This window comes from Nicotiana tabacum, chromosome 2 (assembly GCF_000715075.1).
Source record: "Nicotiana tabacum cultivar K326 chromosome 2, ASM71507v2, whole genome shotgun sequence".
NCBI lineage: Eukaryota > Viridiplantae > Streptophyta > Magnoliopsida > Solanales > Solanaceae > Nicotiana > Nicotiana tabacum.
This window is the reverse complement of record NC_134081.1, coordinates 76,887,220-76,914,804: the sequence shown is the minus strand read 5'-3', so window position 1 is coordinate 76,914,804 and position 27,585 is coordinate 76,887,220. Positions and strand designations below refer to the sequence as shown.

The window sequence follows — 27,585 nt, the reverse complement described above, 5'->3', positions numbered from 1 at the left end:
ACCTACTCTGCATTCTATACAAAGCTCAATGCAATTTTATTTACTTAACTTTTGATCTCATCATTGCTGTGTCCGGAAGCTTCGCTCTAGGAACTATCATCTCTGCTGCTTTATCTATATTTTAAGGCTAAGTATTATATATTTTTCAAATTGTTATATTATTTCAGGATCAAATTAATTCACTTGTCTAGAAACCACGTATAAATTCAACTGTACCAATTATCGGGCAAACAAAGAGAATCAATGCAAAATTTAAAAAGTAAAAAGTATCATTAAGCAAAAAGAAATCGGGGAAGAAAACTCAAGTGGCGATTGTTATTTAGATTGGACACGTGGAAAACATAGTAGTATATTTTTGTTAGTGCCAAATGAGCAATTCTAGAGTAGTCAATTGGTTTGTAAATTATAGCCTTACCCCAAACTTAAGGATCTTCTGGATTAAAACTGTTACCTCCCTGGTAGGAAAAAACATGTAAACGCCAAATGACGACATCTCCTATAAGAAGCTGAAAGTGATAGCAATTTGATAGGAAGAAAGCCTGGAATTTAAAACTCCAATTGATGGTAACAAGTGTAAGACCTGTCTTCACGCCTCCATGCCAAGTAGCTCACTTGTAGCAGAAGTAATTACGTTGTCAAAAAAGATTCGAGCCACAGAGAGGACCGAAACAACTTTCTTTTTTTGGTAATTCGATTACAATTAAATATGTCTAAGCTCAGTCTTTCGTTATATAAATAGCTTTGAATGTATGTTTTTTTTTCCTCTTGTTATACTGTATAAATTTGTAGGAAGGCAACATAAATACTCATACAAAATATCGAAAACATGGCAATTTGCGATTTAGCGGCAGCAGTGGTGGGCTGGACCAGCTGGGGGAGTTAGAGTGAATTTTTGTCCTGTTTGGTAAGCTAGTTTATTCAGCCTCTATAGAGTTTGAATTTTAGTATTTATTTAGCAATTTTGGTGGCTGAATTACCAATTTGGCCAAGGAAAGCTACTTTTATCTTTAATTACTATTTGTTGTTGGCTGGATGTAATTTTCTTTCACTAATTATAGTAAGAATATGGAGGAAAACAATGAGTTGTGACTGTAGGATTTTACTGGAATTAATGCTTATCTATTTAAGTCTCACGTAGAGAATTGGTCCAACTTCAAGAGGTCCTGAAAGGTTACTTGCTTTTGAAAGTATTTTAGATTCGTTGTGGTTTCCAATTTTATGTTGTAGTTGCAAGAACAAGTTTGTCAATCCAGGACATATAGGTTATTTCTCTTACTCTGGCGTTGGAAGCAAGAGCTCTTGATTCTGCAAGCGACAAATCATTTTGCAGATATGATTAGCACGTGTCCAACACAATATAGTAGAAGGGATGAGAGATATAAAGAAATCAAACTCAATCTCTTGCATCCGAGAGAAAAAACGAATATTGCCGAAGGAACCCCTTGATTTTAGTTCTACTGACGTGCTAATAACAGAATGAAATGCATCGTGTATGTCTCTGCTACAGACAAGATGAGTCCAACTTAATACAGTGGCCACTTGGATTATATGTATAATGTTTTTCGTCAATGCGAAACTTGACTACATATGCATTTAGATTAGGTATCTAAATGCATTTCATTATTTGTGTCTAGGTGAAGTATAAGAGAGACTAATCAAGTCCATGCTTGTGTTCTTACTGTGCAGAACTTTGTCAATAATAAAGAGAAATCAGCGGTATCATGCATCTTCGCTCTATGTGACTAGCAACCTAGGTTAAGAGGATTTTCTCAGCAGCCACAACCCAAAATTTTGTCGTCTCTGAATCCTAACTCTATTCACCGATGAGTATGAACCCATGTCCAAAATGTTCCTATAATTGTTAACCCCACCTGTTGGAATTTGAGCAAGAGGAGTGCTTAACTTTGGCCAAAATTGTATGGTACTTGAAGTTCTTCAAACACTAATTTGCTTCAGAATCTGTTTCTATATGATGATTTACTGGTACGGGGGATGTAAAGGAAAGTAGCTTATAAGGAAAAGCCTTGCAGCACGAATTAGCTTCATTATTTTTCAGCTACTAGGTTAAATTGATCACTTAAATCTGAACAATGAGAACCTAATTTAGGTGATAACTCCCAAATGTTTGACAGGTGAGTTCCATATGATCAGGAACCCCTTGGCTGAACCAGCTAGATCAGGAAAATCACGTGGAGTTCTTTCAGTTGTAGTTGAGACTTCATATGTTGGGGGCAAAAAGAAACATGTGACCATTAAGAAAATGCTTAACTTTGTTTATCTGATCAATGTTTCCTTCAACTAGAACAATCTGCCTCCACTACCTAGTTTAACGATAAGGTGTCCTGAGCTTATATATGATGTGGCAACTAGGAAGACCCAACTTATAAATCCAATGTATCCAGAGCATCCACGAGAATCTTGCACCTGCTATTATCATAGGCCTCAGGATGCCAAGTATAAGTTGCAAACTTGCAATATGGTAGTTTGCGAGTCAATACAAGAACCAATCTTTTGCAGAAAATGTGATGCTAGCAAATTCTTTACTTGGCTTGTGGCATGCATTTAGATTCTAGATGCATCATAGAATAAGAACTACTCTAATAATTGACAGGCAAGGTACTGTTTGCATTTGAAAAACATGAGAAAACTGTCTGTGTTAGTGTTTTGGTATTTGAAGACGAGTCTAAGAAAAAGAATTAACATATCAGTTATGATTTACGAAATTAAAGGACTTCTACACTCTTAAGCAGCCACAATTTCTTGCAGGATTACTTAAATCACTACAGGCTTGCTGGAATGACTAACAGAGACAAAATCCAGCCCTTGTTGGATCAACTGCATCAGACGCATCATACGGTTGATCCTAAGAAAAAAAGATTTCGCCGATGTAAAAGTGCTCCTCTGGGCGAATTTGCTCCTGTAGAAATGAATGAAATAAAAAATGACCAATCACTTCCACGTTCTAAATCGCTTTTGGATAAACTCCACCCTAGTATTAAGAAAGTTATTATTTACTTGGTTATATACTTGGGTATTGGTACCATTTGCTTTTATTTGGTTAGAAACAAGATCAAGGGAAAGAAAATAGATGGGATTCTTGATTCTGTTTACTTTTGTGTTGTGACAATGACCACGGTTGGATATGGGGATATTGTGCCTGACAGTGCAACTACTAAACTGCTCGCTTGTGTCTTTGTGTTCTCTGGAATGGCACTTGTTGGAATGATTCTAAGCAAAGGAGCAGACTACTTAGTGGAGAAGCAAGAAACACTATTAATCAAAGCACTGCATATGCGTCATAAAGTTGGTCCAAGTGAAATACTGGAGGAGATTGAAACAAACAAAGTAAGGTACAAGTGCTTCATGGTAGCGGGCTTCCTTATAGTGCTCGTAGTTGCTGGGACAGTGTTCCTGGCTAGAGTTGAACGGTTAGATACCTTAGATGCCTTTTATTGTGTCTGTTCTACCATTACAACATTAGGATATGGAGACAAAAGCTTTTCAACCAAAGCAGGGCGCGTTTTTGCTATATTTTGGATTTTGTCAAGCACCATTTGTTTGGGTCAGTTCTTCCTTTATGTTGCTGAATTTAACACGGAAAAGAGACAGAAGGAGCTTGTGAAGTGTGTTCTTTCAAGAAGGACGACAAATGTTGATTTGGAGGAAGCTGATCTTGATGATGATGGGGTTGTAGGGTAAGTTCATTTAACTTTAAAGCCTGTTCCTATAACTAGCTTGCAAAGACCCTTCTTGATTCACTTGATTAGAGTATTTACTCTAATTTTGTACTCTCTCCTTGGGCACTTTGGGTGTGGTAAATTGTACTTCTTGTACTTCTTGTCTATGGACGTAGGTCAAGTTGATCGAAGCTCTTAATTCTTTTGACTCCTTGTTGTTTTTGTCATTGAACATTTTTTTGGTTTAATTTCACATTGTCCGAGCTCTCGATCCTAGCATGTATTTTTCTTTTTTCTCATTGTAGTCTCGAAGTGTATTTCAAAATTCAAATAGTTCTAATCTTCCTTTTGTTTGTCAATTCCCAAGGGCTGCTGAATTTGTTATCTATAAACTCAAGGAGATGGGGAAGATCAACCAACATGACATTGCAGCTGTATTGAAGGAGTTCGAAAGTCTTGATGTTGATCAATCTGGAACTTTATCAACTGCAGATCTGATACTTGCCCAATCGTCTTGGACAGGAAGGTGATCGCTCCACGACCTAAATTAGTGTATTAAGCAACCTTTCCGCCAATGTCTATGAGCTTCAGTGAGATTTCTGGGATGAGTCTTTTCTTTTGAAACTTCCACTGTATTACATAAAATTCAGATACTACTTGAACCGGTTAAATCATATTTCTAGAATGTCTGACAAAAGTGATGCAGTAAATCCCACTCAGTTTAGTACTAGAGTGAAATTCACACTTCCCGGAATCTCCATGTAATCTTCTCAATTCCCTCTGTACACATGTAAATGCCTTGTACTTTACACAATTTAGTTGGTTACTGTATGCCAAAGATAGTTCCTCCTCATAGTTTGTAAAAAGTTAGCTATAATTCCTCCTTATGGTTTGTAAAATGTTTGCTGTAATTTCTCCTTAAAGTTTGTTAACTTTTTTTTCCCCTCTCGTGTAACGTGAAAGCCATCTGATTTCTACTGCACAATTATTGATGACGAATTTTCCTATTCGAGATGTAAGTATTCCTTTTAATTTTATTTTTTAAAACCATCTAGAATCCAAAATTAGCTCGATTAATATAGATTCGTGTTGCGTTGGATCCATTTAAGTGGAAAGTGGTCCATACTAAAAATTTCACCATTATCAGAGTGGTAGGATCTCACCTATCCCGCCACATATCAGAGTTGAGTTGTAGGATCTCACCATCCCTCCGAGTTTAAGCGTTCCATCATTTGCAACTGATTAATCTTGAACTTTGTTTCTCTCAAATTCTCAATCAAATTTCATTATCATTGAGATCGGGAATTTTTAGGGAGGCCGAAAGTATGTCATTGTGGACCCTAGTCGGACAGAGGTTGAAAGAGATTATGATGGCTAACAGAAGTTTTAAGCAGTGTCAATCGTACTAAGGTTTGAAGGTCCATCTCTTTAATAAGTGTGATGGTGGACCCAGCCCATTTTAAATGGAATCCTTTAGTACTGCGTAGGTGTTTAGTATCGAGACAAATTAGGTGAACCCACTAGTATTTGTCTTTGAGAAGAAAAACGAAAATGGTATTGGTCGGTGGTCAGTAATTCACTTTAGGAATCCAACCAAAATGCCTAATATTGTTGTTTTCCTAATTCTTTTCGTTTTTTCTAAGATTGATGGTAGTTACATAGGACCAATCAAAAGATAGCTCAATTTATTAACTCGTGAAGTTTAGAAAAGGGTCAAACCACCAGAGATTATTTTTGTGACTTAGAACTTTGATTACGGGATAATAATTCTTACTACTGTTCTGAAGTTAATTTCACGCAAAGATCAATTTGAAAAAGAAAGAAACAAACCGCAACAGATATGCGGCCCCCTCGTTATAATTTACGGATGCGGATATCTAAAAAATAAGCAATCCAGTCTTGCTTTTTGAGGTAAATTTGTTGCATTAACTAGTTCACTGGGTTAACTAACTAAAGTTACCGACTGTGAATCTGCAGTTAGGAAAGTCACATGTTATAAAATGAAGTACTACCATAACACGCAAAACAATATTCAATCTAAAGGGTACTACTAGTCTACCAGTATTAATTATTCAAAGATAAAGAGAAGGGAGTTTACCGATGGTATTGTCCAGTCACTGGGCAATTTAATAACAATAATAATTTAATCATAATCTATTTAGCTGGTGAAATAGTTTTAAAAAACAGAGTTTTTGTTCACTAAAATGTGTCACAAATGCTTTTATCTCATTATGGAAATTAGGTTATGACTTTCTCGCTTTTCTTTTTCCTGATTTGCCTGTAGTGCATTCTACGGTAAGCCGCACAATTCAATGTAAAGCAGTAACATTTTCGAGATTGAACAAGCTAATGAAAACGATTTGTTTCGTTTTTACAATTTCTCTTTTCGGGTACGAGGGTTGTGTATTGGTAGAAAAATAGATTCGCCACCAGGGCTAATGATGTGCTGACAGGTGTCATGAGAGTTGGAACAATAAAGAGGAATGAATATTCGGACTTCGGAGAAGTATGGGTAAAACACCCGAGGGATTACTTACAAGGATACCGCACTTGACAACTGGGAAAAAGAAATAGGCGCGGGATGAATAATTAAAGATTGCAAGGAAAGAAGACTCATTAATAGCCACGAATATAGAAAGAAATTGACATAATCCTTGATTGTGCGCAATTGACTGTTATTACCATAATCGTTACATATTACCCAAGTAACAAAGCAATCAATGTAATAAATATTAGTAACGGGGAAGAATTAAGCAGGTCAAAGTAGTTACATATACAAACCCCACTTACCATTTTTTATATAATCATCAAGAAATTCACGAAGATACTTTATTTTTCGCTAATTGAAGAATCTTGTTCTCCCCTCTTCAGAAAGGATCAATAAGATTTCTCTTTCCTTATTCTCTCAATATTTTATTTCCATTATTTCTTATTCATCTATATTAGAAAAAATGAAATAAAATTGATTATTAGAAAGCTAACTTATGCTATAATTTGCTTTGACCACAAAAATTATTTTTTGTTTAACAGGTTGTAAAGTCGTGACTCGTGAGATAGATAAGACGTCCAATCTTACTACTCTGAAATTGCTTTGGATAGTTTGAGGGATAGTCAGTAAATCTCCTCAATTCTAAGTTTGGAGAAGCAAACTTCAATCACAAATTTTTCTTTAATTATCCGATACTCAAAATTCATTGATTTGACTAATTCGGATTCAAATTGGATGCGAATAAAATACATAAAGAATATTGAAAAGCCTTACCTAATTAACGGGACAGTTTCATTCTCCTTTTCTCTCATTCATCTTCCCATATTTTGGCTCACGAAAGGGTTAATATAATCCAAATTTTACCTCCTAAATTCTTTTTTCAATGTAAACCAGAGGTGAATTAGAATAGAAGTACTACTATAGGAGAGTTGCACTATCATGGAGTCCCAACCGCTATACTTTCAATACAAAATGATACTTTAAATGTATCCTCTCTTTTTATTGTTGGTTTTGTGAAAGAAAAAAAAAGAAGGGGGGGGGGGGGGGGGGGAAGCTCCAAAGGTGCAGGCCAATAATGCAAGTTGTAACAATATACTGAAGAATATACACAATTCACCACCTGTCAATTTCATTAGCTACAAACTGATTAGAAAATGGAGTTATGGAGATCGAGGATAAAGAAGAAGAAAAACAGATCCAAAAAAGTGTCTAAAATAATAAAAATTGCAGAAATAACCAGTAATTAAATTCCCTTCACTCTACTTTACTAGTACTGCTTTCACCTTCTTCTTCTTCTCCATGTTCATGTAATTCATGTAGATGAGGTTGTAATTCATCGGGTTGACCCGCCACGAAATCCAATATATCTTCACCCGGTTTCTCAGCCTCAGCTACCGGCGGAGAAATCCGGCCAAAGAGGACGACGGCGACGAGGAAAAGAGCAGTGGAGAGTAAGAGAGGCCAAAAGTACTTGATAACATCGATAAAACGAGGTGCAAGATAAATGAGAATAATGATGAAAATAGAAAAAATGGATGCGAATAAGATGTGAAATTTGAACTTGAGAACAAGTTGTTGGATTTCCATTGTAGTAACGTTTCTAGTGATGATGAGTTGTATGAGACCTTTTTGTAGAGAAAAAGAAATAGGAGGAAGAGGGGATTGGGGTAAAAAGGAGTGGAATAATAGAGTGGTTTATGTGTTTCTCTCTCTCTGCAAAGATTCTCCGCCGTAAAAAGTTTTTTATGAGGACTATATCTTGAGGACAATATTTTTTTTTACAGTGTCATAGTTTTATTTTATGATGTCATAATTCTTTTTCCCAAATTACCCATTTTATTCTTCCAACTTTTCGTTTCTTTTTTTATTTCCACCAAGTGTGCGATAATTGTTTTAGGTCCCAACTAATTCATATTCGTGCCGCATAATACTTAGAGGAGGAAAGTATTTTTTATCAAAATCTTTTTATTGCATGTCTCCCAACTGATATCTTTAGTTACCGAGTGAAGAGATCATATTCGTCACCACAACCCTTTGATATCTAGCTTCTAACTTGGTGACATACTAGTTAGTAAAAAGGTATTGACGTTAAGCATATCAAGACCATTTTGATCTAGTAATTTGCTGTAATATATATCTCAAAATTTAAATCTTTTTTAAAAAATTTAGATGTATAATTCGTATATAGAATTTGCTAGGATTCATAAAAAAATTATAGTTATGAAATTGTTTTTTCAAAAAGTAGGTTTAAAATTGTGTACCTTTTCAAATGTAAGGTACAGTATGTCATATGAAATTAGATGGATGAAGCATAAAGAAAAGCAACTTTGGTTACCTTAAGTTGACCGTAGGTGATTACTCGGGAGTGTTCTTAGTTTTGAAAAAGACTTATTTAGAATTTTATTTAACAATATCACTTAATGTCATAAAAATTATCATGACTCTTTGTTGCATCCACAGTTCGTAAATAACATTCACTTTTTTTACGGAATAACATTAAATTTGATGATACAATATAATTGCTTATACTTTTAACTACGCCCGTTAGTTATACTTTATTTGTTTTCAAAATTTGTCCCCAAAAGTAATTTTTAAAGATGCAGCTTTCAGTAGTTATGGTCAAGATTTTAACGAAGGAGAAATACTTTAAATCAATTCTCAAATGCTATTGAAATATTAGGTAACGCAAGGGTAAAATGGTAACTGAAAGGGGTATTTGATTTGTTTCAGGCATCAGCAGATTTACAGGTTTGTCGGCCTACTTAAATGTCTGGTAGAACTGATTAATGTTTTATTTTATTTATGTAATCAGATGGAGCTGGACCTGATTCATAATCTATTGCCTATAAAGTTATATTCCTTATGGGAATAATCTTATTCCAATCTCCTTTTTTCAGTCACTTTGTTGTTTGTATCTGGGTAAACCACTAGCCCCACCATATTCCTCTTGATTTCGGAGTATGCAAAGCATCTCTTCTTTTCCCCCTTTGGCTTTATGAGTTAAACACTCTTGCATCTTCATTTAGAATTTTTAGTTTTATCAGCAATGATTTTACACGTTGAATGTTTGATCCAACTCAACTTAATTGTATAAATATTTTTTACAAATTCAAGAATAAATTTTTTGTGCAAAAGCCTAAAAGTTCTCTTTGTTTATATATATATGACATTGCCAAAAATTGATAAAAAGAAAATCTTCAATTATTCATTAAAAAAAGCGTCACTACGACTCAGCGTAAAGAGAACAATTTGTATCTTATTACGAATCTTCTTTTATATATAGTTATATACGAACGTAAAAAAAAATGTTTCCTCACTTTTTTCTTTTCGTTTCGTGAAATTATTTCCCTACCAAAAGTTGTGTAGCTTTTGCTCTATGAAAAGTTAAAATGCACTCATATATGGTTGACAATATTCAATCCATTATAAATACTTTTATATGATAAGTTTTTCATCATTTAATATTTTTAATGTAATTTTGATATATTACGTCAAATGATGAATTTTAGCATGTTACGTTGCAAAAATATTATATGGCGTCCAATTTTGCGTCACTCATTGAATTTGTATCCACTTTTTAGGAAAAGTTTGACTCATACCCAATTTTTGTATAACTTCATACATACATTTTTCACTTCTTTGTTATTGTTGTTTCTTCTTTTTTATGCTTATATTTTTTTTTCTTCTTTGTTGCAAGATGTGTTTGTTAAATTTGTTGTTGTTGTGATAATTTTATGGTTGAGATATTTATTTATAATATTTGAAAGTTATGTTTCGAATTTGAGCTCATTTGGAGTAGATTTGGGCATTGAATCGTATATCGAATTATTGAAATTCGAAAAACAAATTTATGTTTCAGAACTTAAAATTTGAAGTCTGAAATTGCATTCAATACATTGAACTACTTAAGATTCGAATTTCTAAAGTTGCATTTGAAAGATAAAAGAATTTCATATTTGATTTCTGAAGTAAGCATTAAAGAGATTGAACTACTCCACATTCGAATTTTTGAAGTTGCATTTGAAAGATAGAATAACTTTAGATTTGATTTCTGAAGTTGCATTGAAAAGATTGAACTATTTTATACCTGAGGGGATACACTTTGTAAATTTTTGTGCAATGCAAGTATAACTTCAATAGTGACACCAAAACGGGCATATATGAAAATGCTCCGTTATGCTACGTAGTGAAAAATAATCAAAACTTTTCTTGGGTCCATCCTAACTTCTTTCGAGACTCATTGTTGTTAAAGCCCAGATTGGCTCTAGGTTGGGCTTATCTCCAGTACATATCTAGATCTTTGACAACCGTCACGCAGTAGATTAGTTAGATAATTACGTTGGATGAATCTTTTTAGGACCGCCATTTAAATTTTGTACCAAATATTTTTGTTTTTTGGAAAAATAATCTTCGGCCAGGATTTTAAAACATACTGTTCAAAATTTTGGAAAGCGATTTTGGTAATTGCCAAAATTTTGAAGCATCAGGAATTTAGCCATAATGTTAAAAAATCTGGTGATCCGTTAGGATTTGTGGCAAAATCATAAGGATTACCAGAATTTTTCAGTATTAAGACTGAAAATTCTGGTGATCATCAGGATTTTGTCTCTAAACCGGGCGCCGAACTATTTTCGAAACTTCTGTTACCGGGATAAAAAGTCAACATCAGCGCAAAATATTCTATTTTTTTCATTTTTCCTAGATTAGAATTGTTAGATTTTGGCAAAGCTTAAAACTTCAGACTATAATAAATATTAAGGCGATTAAACTTTAATAGTTATGGATATATTTTAAATAAGGTCCTAAAAAAAATTATATGCGTTCATAACACTACAAGAAGGTTTTATGTACAATAATTATCGCAAGATCTTCATAGTTTTATCTGTAGTATACAATTAAACAAAAACAAGATCATTGAGTTCTCACTTGAATTAGAGAGACTTGTACAAGTTTTTCTCTTCAAAATATCTTTACAACCATTTTACTAGCAACTCGCCAAAAAAAAAGGGCAGAGAAGATCATTGTATTATTTAACTCTACCCTTCCACTTCCAATCAAATCATTAGACATTTTTGTTTAATATATTTTTAAAATATGGTAAGATTTTTAATATACAAACCTAAGATTAACAAAATATCAAAGCTACCCTTAGTTAGCTGCATAATCTAAAATTAATTTGTTGGCTTATCAAATTTCTATTGCCAGTGATGAATCTGAGCCGATACACAGCCGCGGGGAAGTGTTTGTTAGAGGCAAAGGAGATTTAAACTTGGCCAACTAATTTTGATTAATTCTACTTGATGAAGTCTGGTGCATGTGAAAGGTTCTAGATAAGCAGGAGCATGCACACAAACAGCTATACGGGATCACATGTGTATTTAATTATACTAGTCTATATTTTGCTATACGACTCTTTTTTAGTTTTAGTTTGTTGCAGATAGGCCAATAGGAGTTTGACACGGAGCATTAGCACTAGACATTTTTATTTCTCAGTTGAGTTGTATATATATACACGATACATAGTAGCACAAAAAAGGAAATCAATGAAATCATTTCTTCTCGTTCAAGTTTTCTAGAATCTTCTCTTCAATGGTTTCTTTTCAATTCCATCATGGTATCAAAGCAGCGATGGAGATCGAGATTACGTGAATCAATTCTCTTCTAATCCATTTCTGATTCCTATTGATTCTACGAGTCCGTTGTTCTTCTCTTCAATAATCTTTGTTCGATTTTTTTTTTAAATTCTCTTTCGTTCAATTTTCACTGAGAATGGGCAGCACAACATAAATGATTTCTTCCCCATCAAACATGACTTCTCCAGCTAGTGCTATGGATTATTCTAATCCATATTTTCTGAGTTCTACTGATCACCATGGTTTGACTATTGTATCTCAAGTTTTTACTGGTTCCCGCTATGGAGCTTAGAGGAAAAGTGTGTTGATAGCTTTATCTATGAGGAACAAATTAGGTTTCATAAACGGTTGTATCAAAATACCAGATGAGAAATCAGCTCAGTTTGAGAACTGGAATCGGTGCAACGATGTTGTAATCCAATGGCTTCCTAACTCCTTAAGCAAAGATATAAGTGACATTGTTTTGTACTCCTTTACAGCAAAGGAGATTTGGGAAGAACTAGAGACAAGGTATGGACAGTCAAACGGAACTCAATTGTTTCAATTGCAAAAGGAACTTAGTAGTATTACGCAAAGAACTAATGCTATAGCAACTTACTTTACTAGAATTAAATGAATTTGGGACGAATTGAAGTTTCTTAACATTTTCGAAATTTGTGGATGTGAGTATAAATGTGGAGCTAAGACAAGGAATTTGAAGGCGACGGAAAATCAGAAGCTAATTTAGTTGTTGATGGGATTAAATGAGGCTTATACATCTATTAGAAGAAACATTCTTATGATGAAGCCTTTGCCTACTCCAAATGAGGCTTACTCTATTCTGTTGCATGAAGAAAAAGCAACGTGAAGTTCATGCTTCTATACATTTTTTAGGACAAACCTCTTCATTCAATGCAGCAGGTACGAAGTTTCAAAATGCAAAGTGAAAAAATAGAGGTAATGTCCAGAAAGACAATTTTGAGAATCGTAAAGGTGGAATGTTTTGCAATTATTGTAAGAAATCGGGATATTTGATTGAAAAGTGTTTTAAGTTGCACAAATTTTCTCCCTATTTCAAGTTCACTAAGCATAAGAGGACTTATGGAAATGCACAGGGGAGTGCAAATGCAGCATTTGGAATTGAAGAAGGAGGTTCTTCTGAGACTAACCTGAATGTGAATCCCATGAGTATGTTGCAAGGCTTCTCAAAGGAGCAGTGTGATAAACTAATTCATTTACTTCAAAATCTTCATGCATGTCAAGGAGTTTCTTCGGATTTTGAGGCTAATGTGACTACTAACATGGCTGGTATGATAGCTGCCTTGTATGCCTTTTCCTCTCACCTCAGTAAACTCCCTAATAATCCCTGGATACTTGATACAGGGGCCACACAACATATGACTTATGATATTTCACTTCTTCATGACACCAAAGAATTGTCTAGACATGTATATGTTAACCTAGCAAATGGATACAAAGTTAAAGTTATTGGCATTGAAAAATTGCTTATTCCTCCTAATCTAATTTTAATAAATGTTCTATATGTATCAAGTTTTAAACACAGCTTGATCTCTGTAAAACAATTGTGCACTCAACTTGGTTGTTTACTGATTTTTAGCAAATTTGGTTATTACGTACAGGCCCCTTCTCTGAAGAGGCTACAGGTGTTTGGTGAGACCACTGATGGACTCTATGTGTTGGACAATGCAGCTCCCAGTTCTAGTTCTAGTCTTTCTAATGTCAGTGTCACTTCCACTACTTTTGCTATACCTAGTCTCCCATGTAGTTCCTTACAATCTCTACTTTCATATGTTTTCAATGTAAGTCCTTTTGATGGACGGTTTTTTAGCGACGTGGTGACTAAAGCTAATTTCATGAATAAAATTGTTTGTTTTATGAATTGTAGTACTTTGAGTAAATTGTGGCTTCAACATTTGGGTCATTTACCATACCCTGCTATGGTTAACATTACTGGAATACCTCACAAATTGAATTATGAACAAAATGAAGTATGTGTAATTTGCCCAAAAGCCAGACAAACAAAACTCCTTTTTCCATCTAGCTCTATAACTTCTAAACAAAAATTTGACCTCATTCACATAGACACTTGGGGCCCATATTTTAGGCCCACTTATAATGGTCATCGTTACTTCTTGACAATTGTTAATGATTTTACAAGATGTACCTGGACATTTTTGTTATCCACTAAGTCAAATGTTTTTCCTGTCCTCAAAGCATTCTTTGCCATGGTAGAGCGACAATTTAATGCCAAAATCAAGAAAGTCCGATCTGATAATGCATGTGAGCTTGGGTCAGGGACTACATATTCTCAATTTTTCTCCTCTCTTGGTGTTCTTCATGAAACCTCTTGTGTGGCGACACCACAACAAAATAGTGTGGTTGAACGCAAGCATAAATACCTACTTGAAACATGTCGGGTTTTATTATTTCAGTCCAATTTACCTCCCAAATTTTGGAGCGACTGTCTGTTAACAACTACATTCCTTATCAACCGATTTCCTTCAAGAATTTTGGGTAATGTTTCTCCTTACCAGAAATTATTTGATAAACCACCAGATTACTCCTTCCTAAAATCGTTTGGTTGCTTGTGTTTTGCTTCTACACTCTCTCATGGGAGAAATAAATTAGATCCTATAGCCACACATTGTGTATTCCTTGGTTATCCTTTTGGAAAGAAAGGCTACAAAGTCATGAGCTTACAATCGAAGCAATTCTTTGTTTCCAGAAATATTAAGTTTCATGAACACATATTCCCTTTTCATTCTCCTCTTCCTATTTCATCTGTCATTTCTTCTGTTTACACTCGTCCTAATGTTTCTCCTTTTCCACATCCAGTTCTTACCTCGTCTCCTTTGAATTCCTCTTCTATTTCTGTTTCACCTACTCCTATTTCTTTCGAATATATTGTATCATCCTCTCCTACATCTACTGCATTACCTCTCACCTCATCATCGTCTATTTCTATACCTTCTCCACCTACTACTTCTCCTGCTCACGTTGCCGCAAGTCCAACACTACGGAGGTCCATCAGAGTAAGGCATACACCTAAGTACTTAAGTGAATATATGTGCAACATAGCTTCTCCATCTCCTTCTCTTGTTGTTTCTTGTTTACATTCCTTTTTTTTTACTGCTTTATCCACCACAAATCAGAATATCCTCAGCACCCTTACCCATATCCAAGAACCTTCCACGTACCATCAGGCAGCTCTTCATCCAGGTTGGCAGGATGCAATGGCCAAAGAATTCGAAGCTCTAGAGACTAATAGAACTTGGAATTTGGTTGAGCTCCCTCCTGGAAAGAAGCCTTTGCCCTACAAATGGATTTACAAGGTTAAGACTAAGTCTGATGGTTCTGTTGAGCATCTAAAAGCTCGATTGGTAATTTGGGATGACATTCAGAGAGAGGGTATTGACTACACAGAGACGTTCTCACCTGTAGTTAAGATGACTACTATCCGGTGCATTCTCAATGTCGCTATTAAGCGCGATTGGCCTCTATTTCAGTTGGATGTCAATAACATTTGTCTTCACGGTGATTTGGATGAAGAGGTGTTCATAAGGACACCTCCTGGACTGTCTGTTCCTTCTCCTCGTCATGTTTGTCGACTCCGCAAGTCCTTATATGGCCTTAAGCAGGCTTCACGCCAATGGTACGCTCGCCTCTCTACTGCCCTTGTGTCTCGGGGTTTTATTATGTCGCTAAATGATTACTCTCTGTTTTACAAGCACCAGGGATCTTTTTCTACGCTTATCGCTGCTTATGTAGATGATATTCTTCTCACAGGGAACAATCCCACTGAGATACTTGACCTTAAGCAGTTTTTGGATTCTGAATTTCGTATCAAGGATCTGGGATTTGCTCACTATTTCCTTGGGATGGAATTATTTCGCGAGCCTGATGGCCTCAATGTCTCCAGCGAAAATTTGCTATTGAGTTATTGTCAGAGTTTAACTGTCTTCATTCCAGACCAGTCTCTGCTCCTCTGGACTCATTCCTCAAACTTACCTCTGCTACTGGTGTTCCTCTTTCTGATGCGTCGACATATCGGTGTTTGGTGGGCAAGCTTAACTTTCTAACCCATTTTAGCCCAGATTTGTCTTTTGTTGTGCAATCTTTGAGTCAATTTATGCAATCTCCTACCCAGGATCATTTTCAGGCTGCGCTTCACACACTTCGCTATGTTCAGGCCGATCCGGATTTAGGCATTTTATGTCTAAAGATCCTTCTTTTCAGCTGGTTGCCTATTGCGATTCTGATTGGGCATCTTGTATTGATACTCGACGTTCCGTTAGTGGGTTCTTTATTAGCCTCAGTGGTTGTCCAATTTATTGGAAATCCAAAAAGCAGGCAATTGTATCTTTGTCATCGGCAGAGGCTAAATACCGTTCTATTCGACGCCTTGTTGCGGAGCTCAGTTGGCTATTTCGTCTTCTTGGTGACATTTCTGTTGTTCCTTCTTTACCTGTTCCAGTGCACTGTGATAATAAGACGGCTATCCATATTGCGAAGAATCCCATTTTTCATGAGCAGACAAAGCATTTCGAGCTTGATTGTCATTTCGTCCGTCAAAAGCTCTTGGATGGTTTGGTTTCATTGTCGTTCGTTCCCTCTTCCGGCCAGCTCGCTGATATTTTAACCAAAGCTCTTGCCGGCCCTCTTCACCGCTCTATTCTCTGCAAGTTGGGAGTTCGTGCCCCGCCCTCCAACTTGAGGGGGGTATTGCCAGTGATGAATTTGAGCCGATACACAGCCGTGGGGAAGTGTTTGATAGAGGCAAAGGTGATTTAAACTTGGCCAACTAATTTTGATTAATTCTACTTGATGAAGTCTGGTGCATGTGGAAGGTTCTAGATAAGCAGGAGCATGCACACAAACAGTTGTACAGGATCACATGTGTATTTAATTATACTAGTCTATATTTTGCTATACGACTCTTTTAGTCTATATTTTGCTATACGACTCTTTTTTAGTTTTAGTTTGTTGCAGATAGGCCAATAGGAGTTTGACACGGAGCATTAGCACTAGACATTTTTATTTCTCAGTTGAGTTGTATATATATACACGATACATAGTAGCACAAAAAAGGAAATCAATGAAATCATTTCTTCTCGTTCAAGTTTTCTAGAATCTTCTCTTCAATGGTTTCTTTTCAATTCCATCATGGTATCAGAGAAGCGATGGAGATCGAGATTACGTGAATCAATTCTCTTCTAATCCATTTCTGATTCCTATTGATTCTACGAGTCCGTTGTTCTTCTCTTCAATAGGCCATAGAGTCCCAAATTTGTTTTGAAAAATCTGATTTTGGTGAAGTTTGGTTTGAAGATGAAAATGTGTTTCGACATGATTTTTCAAAACATATTTCACTTTTTAGTTGAAAAAACATGAAACATGACTTATGCCCCACAAGTTCTAAAAACCATCACAAATACCCAATAGTACTATTATCACAAACCATAGTCCTGAACATAAATAAGTTTGGTATAAAATTATCATTTTTATAATGAACTATATAAATCATTAATTACAATGAAATCCCATTAGAGAATTACGGCTCCTAATTAAAAAGAAAAAGTTAACTGATATGAGTATTCAGAAAGTCATTTAGCCTACAAATCAGAAGCAAAAGTAAGATGCACAAAGGATTGAGCTGATAAGGGAGCATATTCATCAAATATTTAGTTGGTCGTAATAAATATGGGCTCTTTTACAAACTATAAAAGTTTAGGGTAATATTTAAAAATTTTAAAAAATATAGTGGTCATGTTTTGGCCCAAAATCACCAATTGGGGTGATTTTGGGATTTTGGATTTGGGATTTGAGATTTTGCCAAAATGTGGGCAAAATCTATGGCCAAATATGTGTTTGCTAAATAAATCCCAAATTTATTTTGACAAAACCCATGACCAAACAGGTCCTTAATGATTATCATTTGGAATAACATACAACGATAAGAAACCAAATTTATATTTTTATATATATATAAATAAATAAATAAAAAAAAAAAAAGCCCCTTTGCTAGCGTTTCTAAAAAGTTGACTGGGAAAAAGAGAAGAACAAAGAAACTTAGGTGGTGTCAGCGCAATTGATAAAAAATTTCATAACCTTCCTTCGCCCTTTCACCGCCCATATACTTCCGGTTCAGTCAGACCGGATTGTGTGGGAGAATCTCCGCGATGGCGCCGGTGAGAACTGCAGGCACCGTCGCCACACTGCTCTCCGTAGCCATACTTTCTTATTTCCTCTGTAAAACGAAAATCACTCAACAAACGTCTTCGCAAAAGAAGAAACTTCAAAGACGTAGAAATGGACTTATCGCCGCCATTGGCAATACTCCATTAATCAGAATCAATAGCCTGTCTGACGCAACTGGCTGTGAAGTATATTCTCTATCTATCAATTCCAATAATACATACGCGTGTATCGCTAGCTATATGTTTGAGTAAAAAAAAATTGTTAGTTGTTACTTTGTTAGATATGAATGGTATCCTGAATTCCAAATTAGTTCGATTTGGTTATATAATTAGTATTTTTTCTTGGTTCTATTCAGGAATTTTGTTTTAAGGAGGTATAATAGTTAGATTACTTTTTTATGTAAGAGTATGTTTGGCTAAGCTCATAATCTGGTCAAACTAACTTATAAGCACTTTTTGTCTTTTTCAACGCATTTGGTAAATATCCAAATGCTTAGTCAAGTGCTTATAAGCTAAAATCATCGCCCAAACTTATGACTTTTTAGCTTATAAGCACTTTTAGTTTGACCAAAACTTTTACTAGTTTTCCTTAATAATAATTTTTAATTTATAAAATATTTTTCCCAAAGTAAATTTTTTAATTTTCTCTTCATTCCATATTCGTTATTTATCATTTTCTCTACGAAGAAACTTTTTAATTCATATTCTTTTGTAAAAAATTTAAGGGTATTTTAGTCTTTTGAACAAAAGAACAGCTTATAAGCACTTTTCTACCAAACATATCAATTGCTTATTATCAGTTTTAGCACGTCTATCCAAACACGTAAATGCTTATTTAGAAAATCAGTTGCTTTTCAACACTACAAGCATATAAGCTATTTACAATCAGCTAATCCAAACTGGCTCGTAGAACTGTGGCTTCTATGCTTTCTAGGAGTGGTTTGGCCTTTCAGATACGTATACATGTAGAAAATGTAGGGGACTTTAATACTACTTTTTATTTTTATTTGCATTATAATGGCATGAATGAGTTTAAATGGAGTTCATATAGCCGACCACAACTTGTTTCGGACTGAGCGTAATTGTTGGTTCTATTTAGGAATTTTGTATTTAAGAGGAGGTGTAATAGTTAACTTACTTTTATATTCACCGTTAACCTATTCCCTCTCCTTTATTCGAGCTTGGATCGGTTATGCTTTGCAAAGCTCATATAGGAGTTATTTGTAGTTGGATATATATTACATTTGCATATGTAGATGAATATGGCTAATTGATAGCAACTCCTGTTTAGATTTTGGGGAAAGCAGAGTTCTTGAATCCTGGAGGGAGTGTTAAAGACAGGGTAGCCGTGAAGATTATTGAAGAGGTGATATTCCGTTCGTATTCCTTTTTCTGAGCCAGTATTGTATTAGCTCGTTATAGCTAAATACCTGCTTAAACTGTATCTTTTACGGTTTTAACCAATCTTTCAAATTCTTTTGGTTCTAAAATATCTTTTACAGTTTGATCTAGTTTTCAGAATTTGTCCAATTTTTGAAGAGATTTATTGTCTTTAATGGCTTCAATAACATTCCAGTACTCCTTTGTGATTTTTCTAAAGATATCTTTGTTCTTTTTTAACCTCAATTGAATGTTGGCAGCAAAGAAAGCGAGCTTTTACTGACCAGTTATGAACTGGTTCAGTTGTAGGGGTAGAGGATGATCTAAGTGGTTTATGCCCTTGGATGAATGCATATGTACTCTCCACATCTAACACCTAGCTAAGACGGATTGACATGGGCATGCTTTTCTGGTCAATTGGAGTGGGCAAATTGAGTGACGTCATGTCAACAACCAGACATTTGCCATGGAAGTACCAGGGGTAGATCTGTTACTTATTAAGTCAACTAAGGTGGTTATGCATATATCTCCTAAATAAAGGCAAAAGATTACTTCTATTGGCTTCCTACTTAAGGTTAAGGCACTTCCTTACCTCAAACTCGTCAATAGTTCATCTGGAGCTGTTGGCAATCCATTTAGACCCCATGCTTTGCACCTAGCTAAAAAAGATTGTTAAATGCCATGTCTTTCTTCTGTATCGGAGCAGGCAAAAAAGGGTGCTCTATGTCGACAACCAGATGTTTGCCTGGGAAATATCTAGGGGAAGTCTAATACCATAGAAGGCATCCTTTTGTGGAAGCTACTTTCATCATTCCAATATGTATGGAATGTCAAAGAAGATCTTCCCATTCTAGGAGTTGAAGTCAAACAGTTCTTGCACATGCTAACACCCCTGGTAAAGACATTTATGACATAATTTGGAAGGGAAATGGCTAAATAATTTGCATTTTGGAAAGAAATGGAATTCTTTTATCAGCATCTACCAGTATAATCTGCATGTGTCAGCTTCTTAACAGCCGAGCTTCATTTACGCAAAAGTATATCAATTTAACATCAAGCTTTACTGAAAGTAGGAAAATGCCCGACTGAAAGTAGGAAAATGCCCGAACTTCTACAATAGAGAATCAAAAAATCAAAGGAAACAATCAAACCTACAGTTGTTCACTTGCAGAACATATTTAGGTTATTTTGAAACTCTTACAATCCTCAAGTTCATTGGTTAACTTGCCTTAGTTTGCATTCTTGATCTGCCAATGATATTCATGCTTTGTGCGTGGGAGCGATATGAAATGGTTCCTTGGGGGGGGGGGGCCTAGAAGGTGGAGTTGTAGAATGTTGGTGGATTGCAGAGTTGTTTTCTTCTGTTTGTGTTGTATAATGTTGGTGAATCACAGAGTTATTTTTTCTGTTTGTGCATATATCTGTTTTTACCTCAGGAACAATTTGCAAGGGTGGAGAAAGTATTGATTCAAGATTGCTTTGTGTGATTAAGAAATGGTGGCTTAGTTGCTACAGACTGAAATTATCATCCTATCCTTTAACAGTGACCAAACTTCAAGAATATTTTTCATACGGATAATTTGTTGTCAAATGTAGTACATACATTTGTTTTAGAAATTTAAAATTAGCAAGTCAATTCCTTTTCTTTGTTTAAACCTAAATATCCATCAGCTTATTCATGGTATTAGGTTAAGAAAAGCACTCGTGCCAGTTTAAGGTTTAAGAGTTCTTGTAGTGATTGGGATGAGAAGGTTTTAGTGAAGATGAAAGCTAAACTCAGGGATTTGCTTCATGTGTTTATTTTTCTGTAAATTTGCTCAGTGTATTTACAATTAAATTGCTTCTTTACGATTAACAAGGTTCAATAAACTTGGGTATGTTTAAATACATTTTCTTCTGTTAACAGTGGAATATCAATCACAGGCCCTGGAATCAGGAGCATTAGCTGAAGGTGGAGTAGTTACAGAGGGAAGTGCAGGAAGCACAGCCATTAGTCTTGCAACAGTAGCACCTGCTTATGGGTGCAGATGCCATGTGGTTATTCCAGATGATGCTGCTCTCGAAAAGGTTAAACATTTAGGGTGTGTTTGGTTTTCAATTTTTCCATGTTTGTTTGGCTTAAATGTTTTGGAAAACATTTTTCTCGTGAACTCATTTTCCTCAAATTGGAGGAAAATGATTTACATACCAAAAGGAGGACAAACATTTTTCATAACTCTTTTTCAACCTTCCACACCCTATTCCCACCCCCACCCCATCCCCCCACCCTCACCATCGCCACTCCGGCCCCTAGACCCCGACCTACCACCCTCCCTCGCCCTTACCTATTCCCGACCTACCACCCTCCCTCGCCCTTACCTATTCGTCTTCCATAGTGTTTGCCTAAAGTATATATTTTTTCAAAAATATTTTCTGCTACCTAACCAAACACCAAAAAATAAGTAAGAAAATCACTTATTTTCCAAGAAAATGTTTTTCTGAAAAACATTTTCCTTCACACCAAACACACCGCTTAATGCTCTTGTTTTCACTCTAGATTTGTATTTTACTGAATTACGTAAGACTTAGTGTTGGCACTCCCTGAGCATGCGGGATAACTACTAGAACAATGTTAGGGGTTGAGACCTCAGACTCTGGATTGCAAGCTCTAACGATCTTCATCAGCTGGCCTATGTCAGTGCTTAATGATAATTCCAACTGTTTCCTCATCGTCCCATCCTTCTTCTATCGCTATGGAACTTCTGATGGAAGGATAGTCATAAAAGAGAATATTAATTACAGCATAAGTTGCTTTTTCTAAAGAAAATAGACTATTGCTACTGATTGAAATTTTATCTACTCTACTCTTCAGTCACAAATACTGGAAGCACTAGGAGCTGCTGTTGAAAGGGTCAGACCAGTTTCTATCACACACCGAGACCATTTTGTTAATATTGCAAGAAGAAGGGCACTGGAAGCAAGTGAATTAGCATCAATCTGCAGAAAAGAAAACCAAATCAATGGCAATGATTCTAGTCAAATCAATGGTCACTCAATCAGTGAGGAAAAGCAGAATATGAAGTTCTCGCCTGACTACAAGGGTGGATTCTTCGCGGATCAGTTTGAAAACCTTGCAAATTTCAGGTCACATTATGAGGGCACTGGGCCAGAGATTTGGGAACAGACAGGTGGCAAGTTGGATGCTTTTATTGCTGCTGCAGGTACAGGTGGCACTATTGCTGGTGTTTCCCAGTTTTTGAAGGTTGGTTCTTAAGTTCTAAAGTTTCTTCATTTTCCACTGCTATGAGATGTATTATTTAACTCCTGTATGATCAACAGGAAAAAAACTCTAATGTCAGGTGCTTTCTTATTGATCCTCCTGGCTCTGGTTTATTCAACAAAGTAACAAGAGGAGTGATGTACACGCGAGAGGAGGCTGAAGGACGGAGACTGAAAAACCCATTTGATACAATAACAGAAGGAATTGGAATAAATAGAATAACTGAAAATTTTAAGCTGGCAAAACTTGATGGAGCTTTCCGAGGCACAGACATGGAAACTGTTGAAATGTCCAGGTTCGTTCTTGCTCTTTGGAGTTTGGTCAACTACTCATTATAGTATTTTCTAGTTATACAGATGTTAATTTGCAGATTAGTGTGTTAAAAAGTGTTACCTAACCCTTTTTAGGCTTCTCTGACAAATAAAGGTGAACACGTCAAACGAAATGATAAGATTTTGCCCGAATCTACCAAAATCTAGCACCATTTTGCTTACCTTAAATAACAGCTCTTTCAGTATTTGATTAGTTTTTTCTGCAAAGAATTATCTACATGAACGTGTGTTGAAGTTAACTGGTCATATGACTCATCAGGTATCTGTTGAAAAATGATGGCCTATTTGTTGGAAGTTCTTCAGCTATGAATTGTGTTGGAGCTGTCCGAGTGGCCAAGGCACTAGGTCCAGGGCATACAATTGTGACAATCTTGTGTGACAGTGGTATGAGACATCTGAGTAAATTCTACAATGCTCAATACCTATCTGAACATGGGTTGACACCGTCAGCAACTGGTTTGGAGTTCCTTGGTCTCAGTTGATTTATAGTTGGTTCATGAGTAAAAAACAATTACGTCTTAGTTCCAAACAAGTTGGGGGACTAAAATTATTTAATTTAATGACAGCACTTAGTTTCATATCAGGGATGAAGTTTTTCATTTCAAATGTGGGAGCAACCTTGAGTCAGATATAGTACTATTTAGAAGCCGAGCTAATGTTGTATATACTCTGCTAGAGAATTGTTTTTGACAATTTAACTCTATACCCTTCGTTTGTATATGACAAAGAAGTAAAGACAGGCCTGTGTGTGTACTTGCATGGATCATATTCGATGATCCAGAAATTAAGTTAAGGCAGTTGCAATCACAATAGTTTTGCTATTCTCATCTGTCCCCTCTAAAGGCTGAAGTTCGGATTCATAAATTGAAGGAACAAATGAAACTGCTCTACTGGTTTTTTTTTTTTTTTTAACAAAAGTAGTGCCGGAACCACTTGCGTGAACCTCACAACAGGTATTAGGTAACTCTATCCACTAAGGCTTGGACAGATGAGAAAAAATCACCGAGTGTTTTCACGCCACACCCTTGGGTGCATTGCTCTCCTGGAATCATTTAGCCTATGATTAATGATTAAGTGCACGAACTGGTGTAAGCAATCGTTTTAACCTATTTTTGCAATGTTTTTGTAAAAGATATTTTACTTTTTAGCTTCTTATTTAGTATCTCTGGTTCATACAAACCCAAAGTAATTAGGAGGTCACAAGACAGTGGATATAACTGATTTTAATTTCATGTGTTTCCAGTTGCAAAGACCACAAAAGATGGTACTTTTGGACTGTTGAATAGATTCGAACAATTTAATTTGGTAAGAGCTTTATGGACCCAATTAAAGAATTTTATCTTGAATCAAGTCCCTCTAATTTTTTTTCTTTAGATTCTCGCCAATGGTGTAAGAATTAATGGAGGACGGACAAGGCAGTTAACATATCAAACACTGCAGTAATGAAGCAACTAAATCATGGGGAAAACACGGGGTTTCGTAATAAATCTTTTTCCATAAAGAGTTAAAATACAACAGCTACTATCCAACACCAAGGATCTGTCCTTGGCAGCAAAAAATAAACCATAAGAAGTTCCCACATTATTCTGTTTCAAGGTTTGCAAGGTTCCAAGGTGAAATCTTTACATTTTATCCCTTCACGTTGATTTAAAACCAAAGCAAAGAAACAGAAGCTTTTACCCAGTCACACAACATCCGCTCGCTCCAATAATATTTCTATTCCAACAAACTTTGGAGCATAATGTAGACAAGTTTACCATCATGCATTCATAAACCAAATATGATGAAAGAGACGGATAGAGAGATCAAACAAGAGCACAGCCACAAGACTGGTGATATTAGCCCCCCAACATAGGTTGAACAGGGGAATTATTTCAAAATACATAAATCTTCTGTCAAAGCTTTCTTTCCCCTCTGAAAGGAAAACTTACTGAAGGTGTTGAAAGGGGGAGGGATTTTCCTCAGTATGTGAAAACTTATGGATGTATTTTATACAACAGATCCGCTAAAGATGCCTCCTTTCAAACATATTCTCATCGCAATGAGGGTCAAGCCACTCTCTCTGGGAGCCCTTTGATCCTGTCGGCATTTTTCCACCCACAAGCTCTCTCAGGTGTTCGACCTTATTCTCGCGACCACTTCCACTGTATCTCCTGTCAGCTTCCTTCAGTTTCTGTCTTAACTTCTGCCTGCGATTATTAGCCGGATTGAGCTCTTGTTGCTTTGATTGTGAAGGAGGAGCACCGTGAGGTCCAAGGTATATATTCTCCTCTTTCTTGGACTGCGAAAAAATAATTAAGCAAGGAGATCAATTCAAACTTGAAAGAGATAGCAAGCTTGGAAAAGTTTTGACATACAAAAATTGCTTCTGAGTGGACAGCGAAAAATCCTAAGAGCTAACCTCAGCGGAAGATGTCTTTGACTCTTCAACTTCAACAAAATTACTAGTACTATTTTGGCCAGGATCTTCAAGTTCCAAGCTTGGAATTACATATCCTTCAGTGTCTGGTGGTCAAAAACGTCAAATCAATATGTTAGTTCACATTACATCTAAAAGCTTCGATGTACATTATGAAGTCAAAACATGCTAAAAGTGTAACTTCCAGCACATTTTAACTAAACAAAATCTTAAATCCAGATGTGGAGCCGGATATATTAGCAAAGAAACGAAATGGCTGAGAATAAGTACTTCAAATTTTAACCATGCACAGACACGTACATATTCAAACAGGAGTGCACACAAAGTAGCAAACTGATGGAAATGTCTTACCAAAAGAGAAACAGGTACTAAAAACAATCCGGGATGGCAATCAAGCATTTACACAAAGGGAAAAAACACTAAATCCAGGACAAAGGTCTATACATCCTGTAAACCAAATTTTTATGAATCAAAAAGTTGTAATCTACAATGAAAAAGATAGACATCTTTCTCCTGCACAACAAAAGCTTTAGCACAGTAAGTACAGCCATAGCTCCAGATCATTTATGCTATCTTTTTCTTTTTTTGAGAATGAATTTATGTTTTTTTCTGTTCATCTAATAATCTTTTTTCATCACCTAGAAGTCCACTATTTCATCTTCGAAACTTGGTAAATAATGGCTCTCTCTTCTACCGCTCTACGCTTAAATATTAGGCTTTGTGCAACAATCAGGTGTCGAACCTGTGATTCATGCCCTCAGTCATATTCCACATTCCTTCTAAAATTGGCAGCAAACACAACAAAGTATAAAATTCCAAACTCTTGAAAGGATCAATACACACCTAAGCATCTTAAAGACGCATATCAGTTAAATCTACCTTTCTAGGGGGATCTTAGTAGCTCAGTTGGTTGGCTACCTGACCTTTCATCTTGTCGTTTCCCTTCCCCTATCCCCAATATAATCAAAAAACAAAAAATATACCTTTTAGTGAACTATACAATGAATAAACAGAAGTAGGATGAGGAATTGTGGATAAAAATTAATCAGGTCACTCCTCTAGTCAGCCAGACGTAAGTACCAAACATTGAACCCTTCAGAATACAGTATGAAGAAAAAAAAAGTACCAAAGGTTTGAACCCTCTTGACATTTTTTCTAATTCAATTACCATCATATATCAGTAATTTTGCATATAAAAAATGACATTTCCGGTCTATGACCTCATCATTAAAGCAAAAATTCTACTACTATCTTATTTTCCACATCAGCATGACAAATGTCAACTTGTTTCAAGAAAAATAAAAACAGACTGATGAAACAGCAAATATAACTGTTAGGTTAATTACACACACACAAAAGGTTGTGTTTTATTCCAACCAAATGGGATAATTATTCTGGGCTTGCTAATCCATGTAGCCAATTCATCAAATCAAAGCTAAAGGCATATCATTATCCACAAAACATTGATTCGAACAAGTTAAACCCACCTTCAAGTAAACTGTCAGAATAATTAACACCTTAACAATAATTTTAAAAACGCTTTCAAAGAAATTAACCGGAAAAAATTAATCACATCTCTATGCTGTATTCAGCAACATATAAGAACCCTCCTTAACATCAATTAAATAATCTGATTAAAATGAAAAACATATATCCAATTAACACTGATCCATCATTTGGAAAAAAAAAGTTCAGAATTAAAATGAAAAAAGATGAATAATTTAATTTACCCCACTCGTCATCTTGGATGGAAGGAGTGGATTGCACTGAAGAAAGGTCCATTTATTGGTGCAGACGATGACCATCGATTTCACACTGCAACGACGAAGCTCGATTCGATTCTCTCTCAGAAATGAAGCAAAGACGCAGCTTTAATAATCTATCATTCACATCAAAATCGAATCTTTCTCGATTTGAAAAAGAAGGTATAGTGTCAGCGAAGTAAAACGGAGAATCCGAAACCCTAATACTGTTTGCTAAAAACCACTATCCTTAACACGTGGCGACTCAAAAATAAAAGAAAGTATCAACTCGAAATGACAATGTTAGCCTTATCTCCAGTGTTTGACTTCGACCCAAAGCCAAAGGAAAAAGGAGTTCACTGAAAACATAGTTGGGTTTGTAACGTTTCTTCCTGCTCTACAAAATTGATGTTTTTAGAGACTAAGTTCACTGTTCAGGACAAAAAAGAAAAGCCCAA

General features: G+C 35.7%; 3 protein-coding genes across 5 annotated transcripts; 2 read left to right on the top strand and 1 right to left on the bottom strand.

The window, feature by feature from the left end:
• The first annotated feature begins 375 nt into the window (after positions 1-375).
• Positions 376-4,561, top strand: LOC107776764 (two-pore potassium channel 1). 3 transcript variants are annotated; one of them, XM_016596680.2, is made up of 5 exons: positions 376-685; positions 790-904; positions 1,687-1,827; positions 2,767-3,695; positions 4,045-4,561. In XM_016596680.2, exons 4-5 carry the CDS (start codon positions 2,797-2,799, stop codon positions 4,205-4,207), a joined length of 1,062 nt encoding a protein of 353 aa, XP_016452166.2. In that variant the 5' UTR covers positions 376-685; positions 790-904; positions 1,687-1,827; positions 2,767-2,796; the 3' UTR covers positions 4,208-4,561. The 3 variants fall into 3 exon arrangements, with proteins under 3 accessions (XP_016452166.2, XP_016452165.2, XP_016452168.2); XM_016596679.2 differs by lacking the exon at positions 1,687-1,827; XM_016596682.2 differs by lacking the exon at positions 1,687-1,827 and having other exon boundaries at positions 2,751-3,695.
• Positions 4,562-17,856: 13,295 nt separating this feature from the next.
• Positions 17,857-23,704, top strand: LOC107776762 (cysteine synthase 2). The gene is made up of 6 exons (XM_075234713.1): positions 17,857-18,181; positions 19,287-19,361; positions 21,299-21,442; positions 22,227-22,616; positions 22,694-22,929; positions 23,226-23,704. Exons 1-6 carry the CDS (start codon positions 17,978-17,980, stop codon positions 23,446-23,448), a joined length of 1,272 nt encoding a protein of 423 aa, XP_075090814.1. The 5' UTR covers positions 17,857-17,977; the 3' UTR covers positions 23,449-23,704.
• A 1,063-nt stretch (positions 23,705-24,767) lies between these two features.
• Positions 24,768-27,371, bottom strand: LOC107776761 (uncharacterized). Its single transcript, XM_016596677.2, has 3 exons — positions 27,116-27,371; positions 25,368-25,471; positions 24,768-25,247 (listed from the first exon to the last, which is right to left on the bottom strand). The coding sequence occupies exons 1-3, from the start codon at positions 27,165-27,167 to the stop codon at positions 24,972-24,974; spliced, it is 432 nt and encodes a 143-aa protein (XP_016452163.1). The 5' UTR covers positions 27,168-27,371; the 3' UTR covers positions 24,768-24,971.
• Between the last annotated feature and the right edge of the window lie 214 nt (positions 27,372-27,585).

Excerpts from the sequence above, each read along its gene's own strand:
- LOC107776762 (XM_075234713.1), top strand. The coding sequence starts at position 17,978 with ATGGCGCCGGTGAGAACTGCAGGCACCGTCGCCACACTGCTCTCCGTA. Across the intron at positions 18,182-19,286 it reads CTGACGCAACTGGCTGTGAA|ATTTTGGGGAAAGCAGAGTT; the intron begins GTATATTCTCTA and ends ACTCCTGTTTAG. Across the intron at positions 22,930-23,225 it reads GAAACTGTTGAAATGTCCAG|GTATCTGTTGAAAAATGATG; the intron begins GTTCGTTCTTGC and ends ATGACTCATCAG.
- LOC107776764 (XM_016596679.2), top strand. The coding sequence starts at position 2,797 with ATGACTAACAGAGACAAAATCCAGCCCTTGTTGGATCAACTGCATCAG. Across the intron at positions 3,696-4,044 it reads GATGATGATGGGGTTGTAGG|GGCTGCTGAATTTGTTATCT; the intron begins GTAAGTTCATTT and ends TCAATTCCCAAG.
- LOC107776761 (XM_016596677.2), bottom strand. The coding sequence starts at position 27,167 with ATGGACCTTTCTTCAGTGCAATCCACTCCTTCCATCCAAGATGACGAG. Across the intron at positions 25,472-27,115 it reads CATCCAAGATGACGAGTGGG|ACACTGAAGGATATGTAATT; the intron begins GTAAATTAAATT and ends TTTGACCACCAG. Across the intron at positions 25,248-25,367 it reads CAAAGACATCTTCCGCTGAG|TCCAAGAAAGAGGAGAATAT; the intron begins GTTAGCTCTTAG and ends ATTTTTTCGCAG.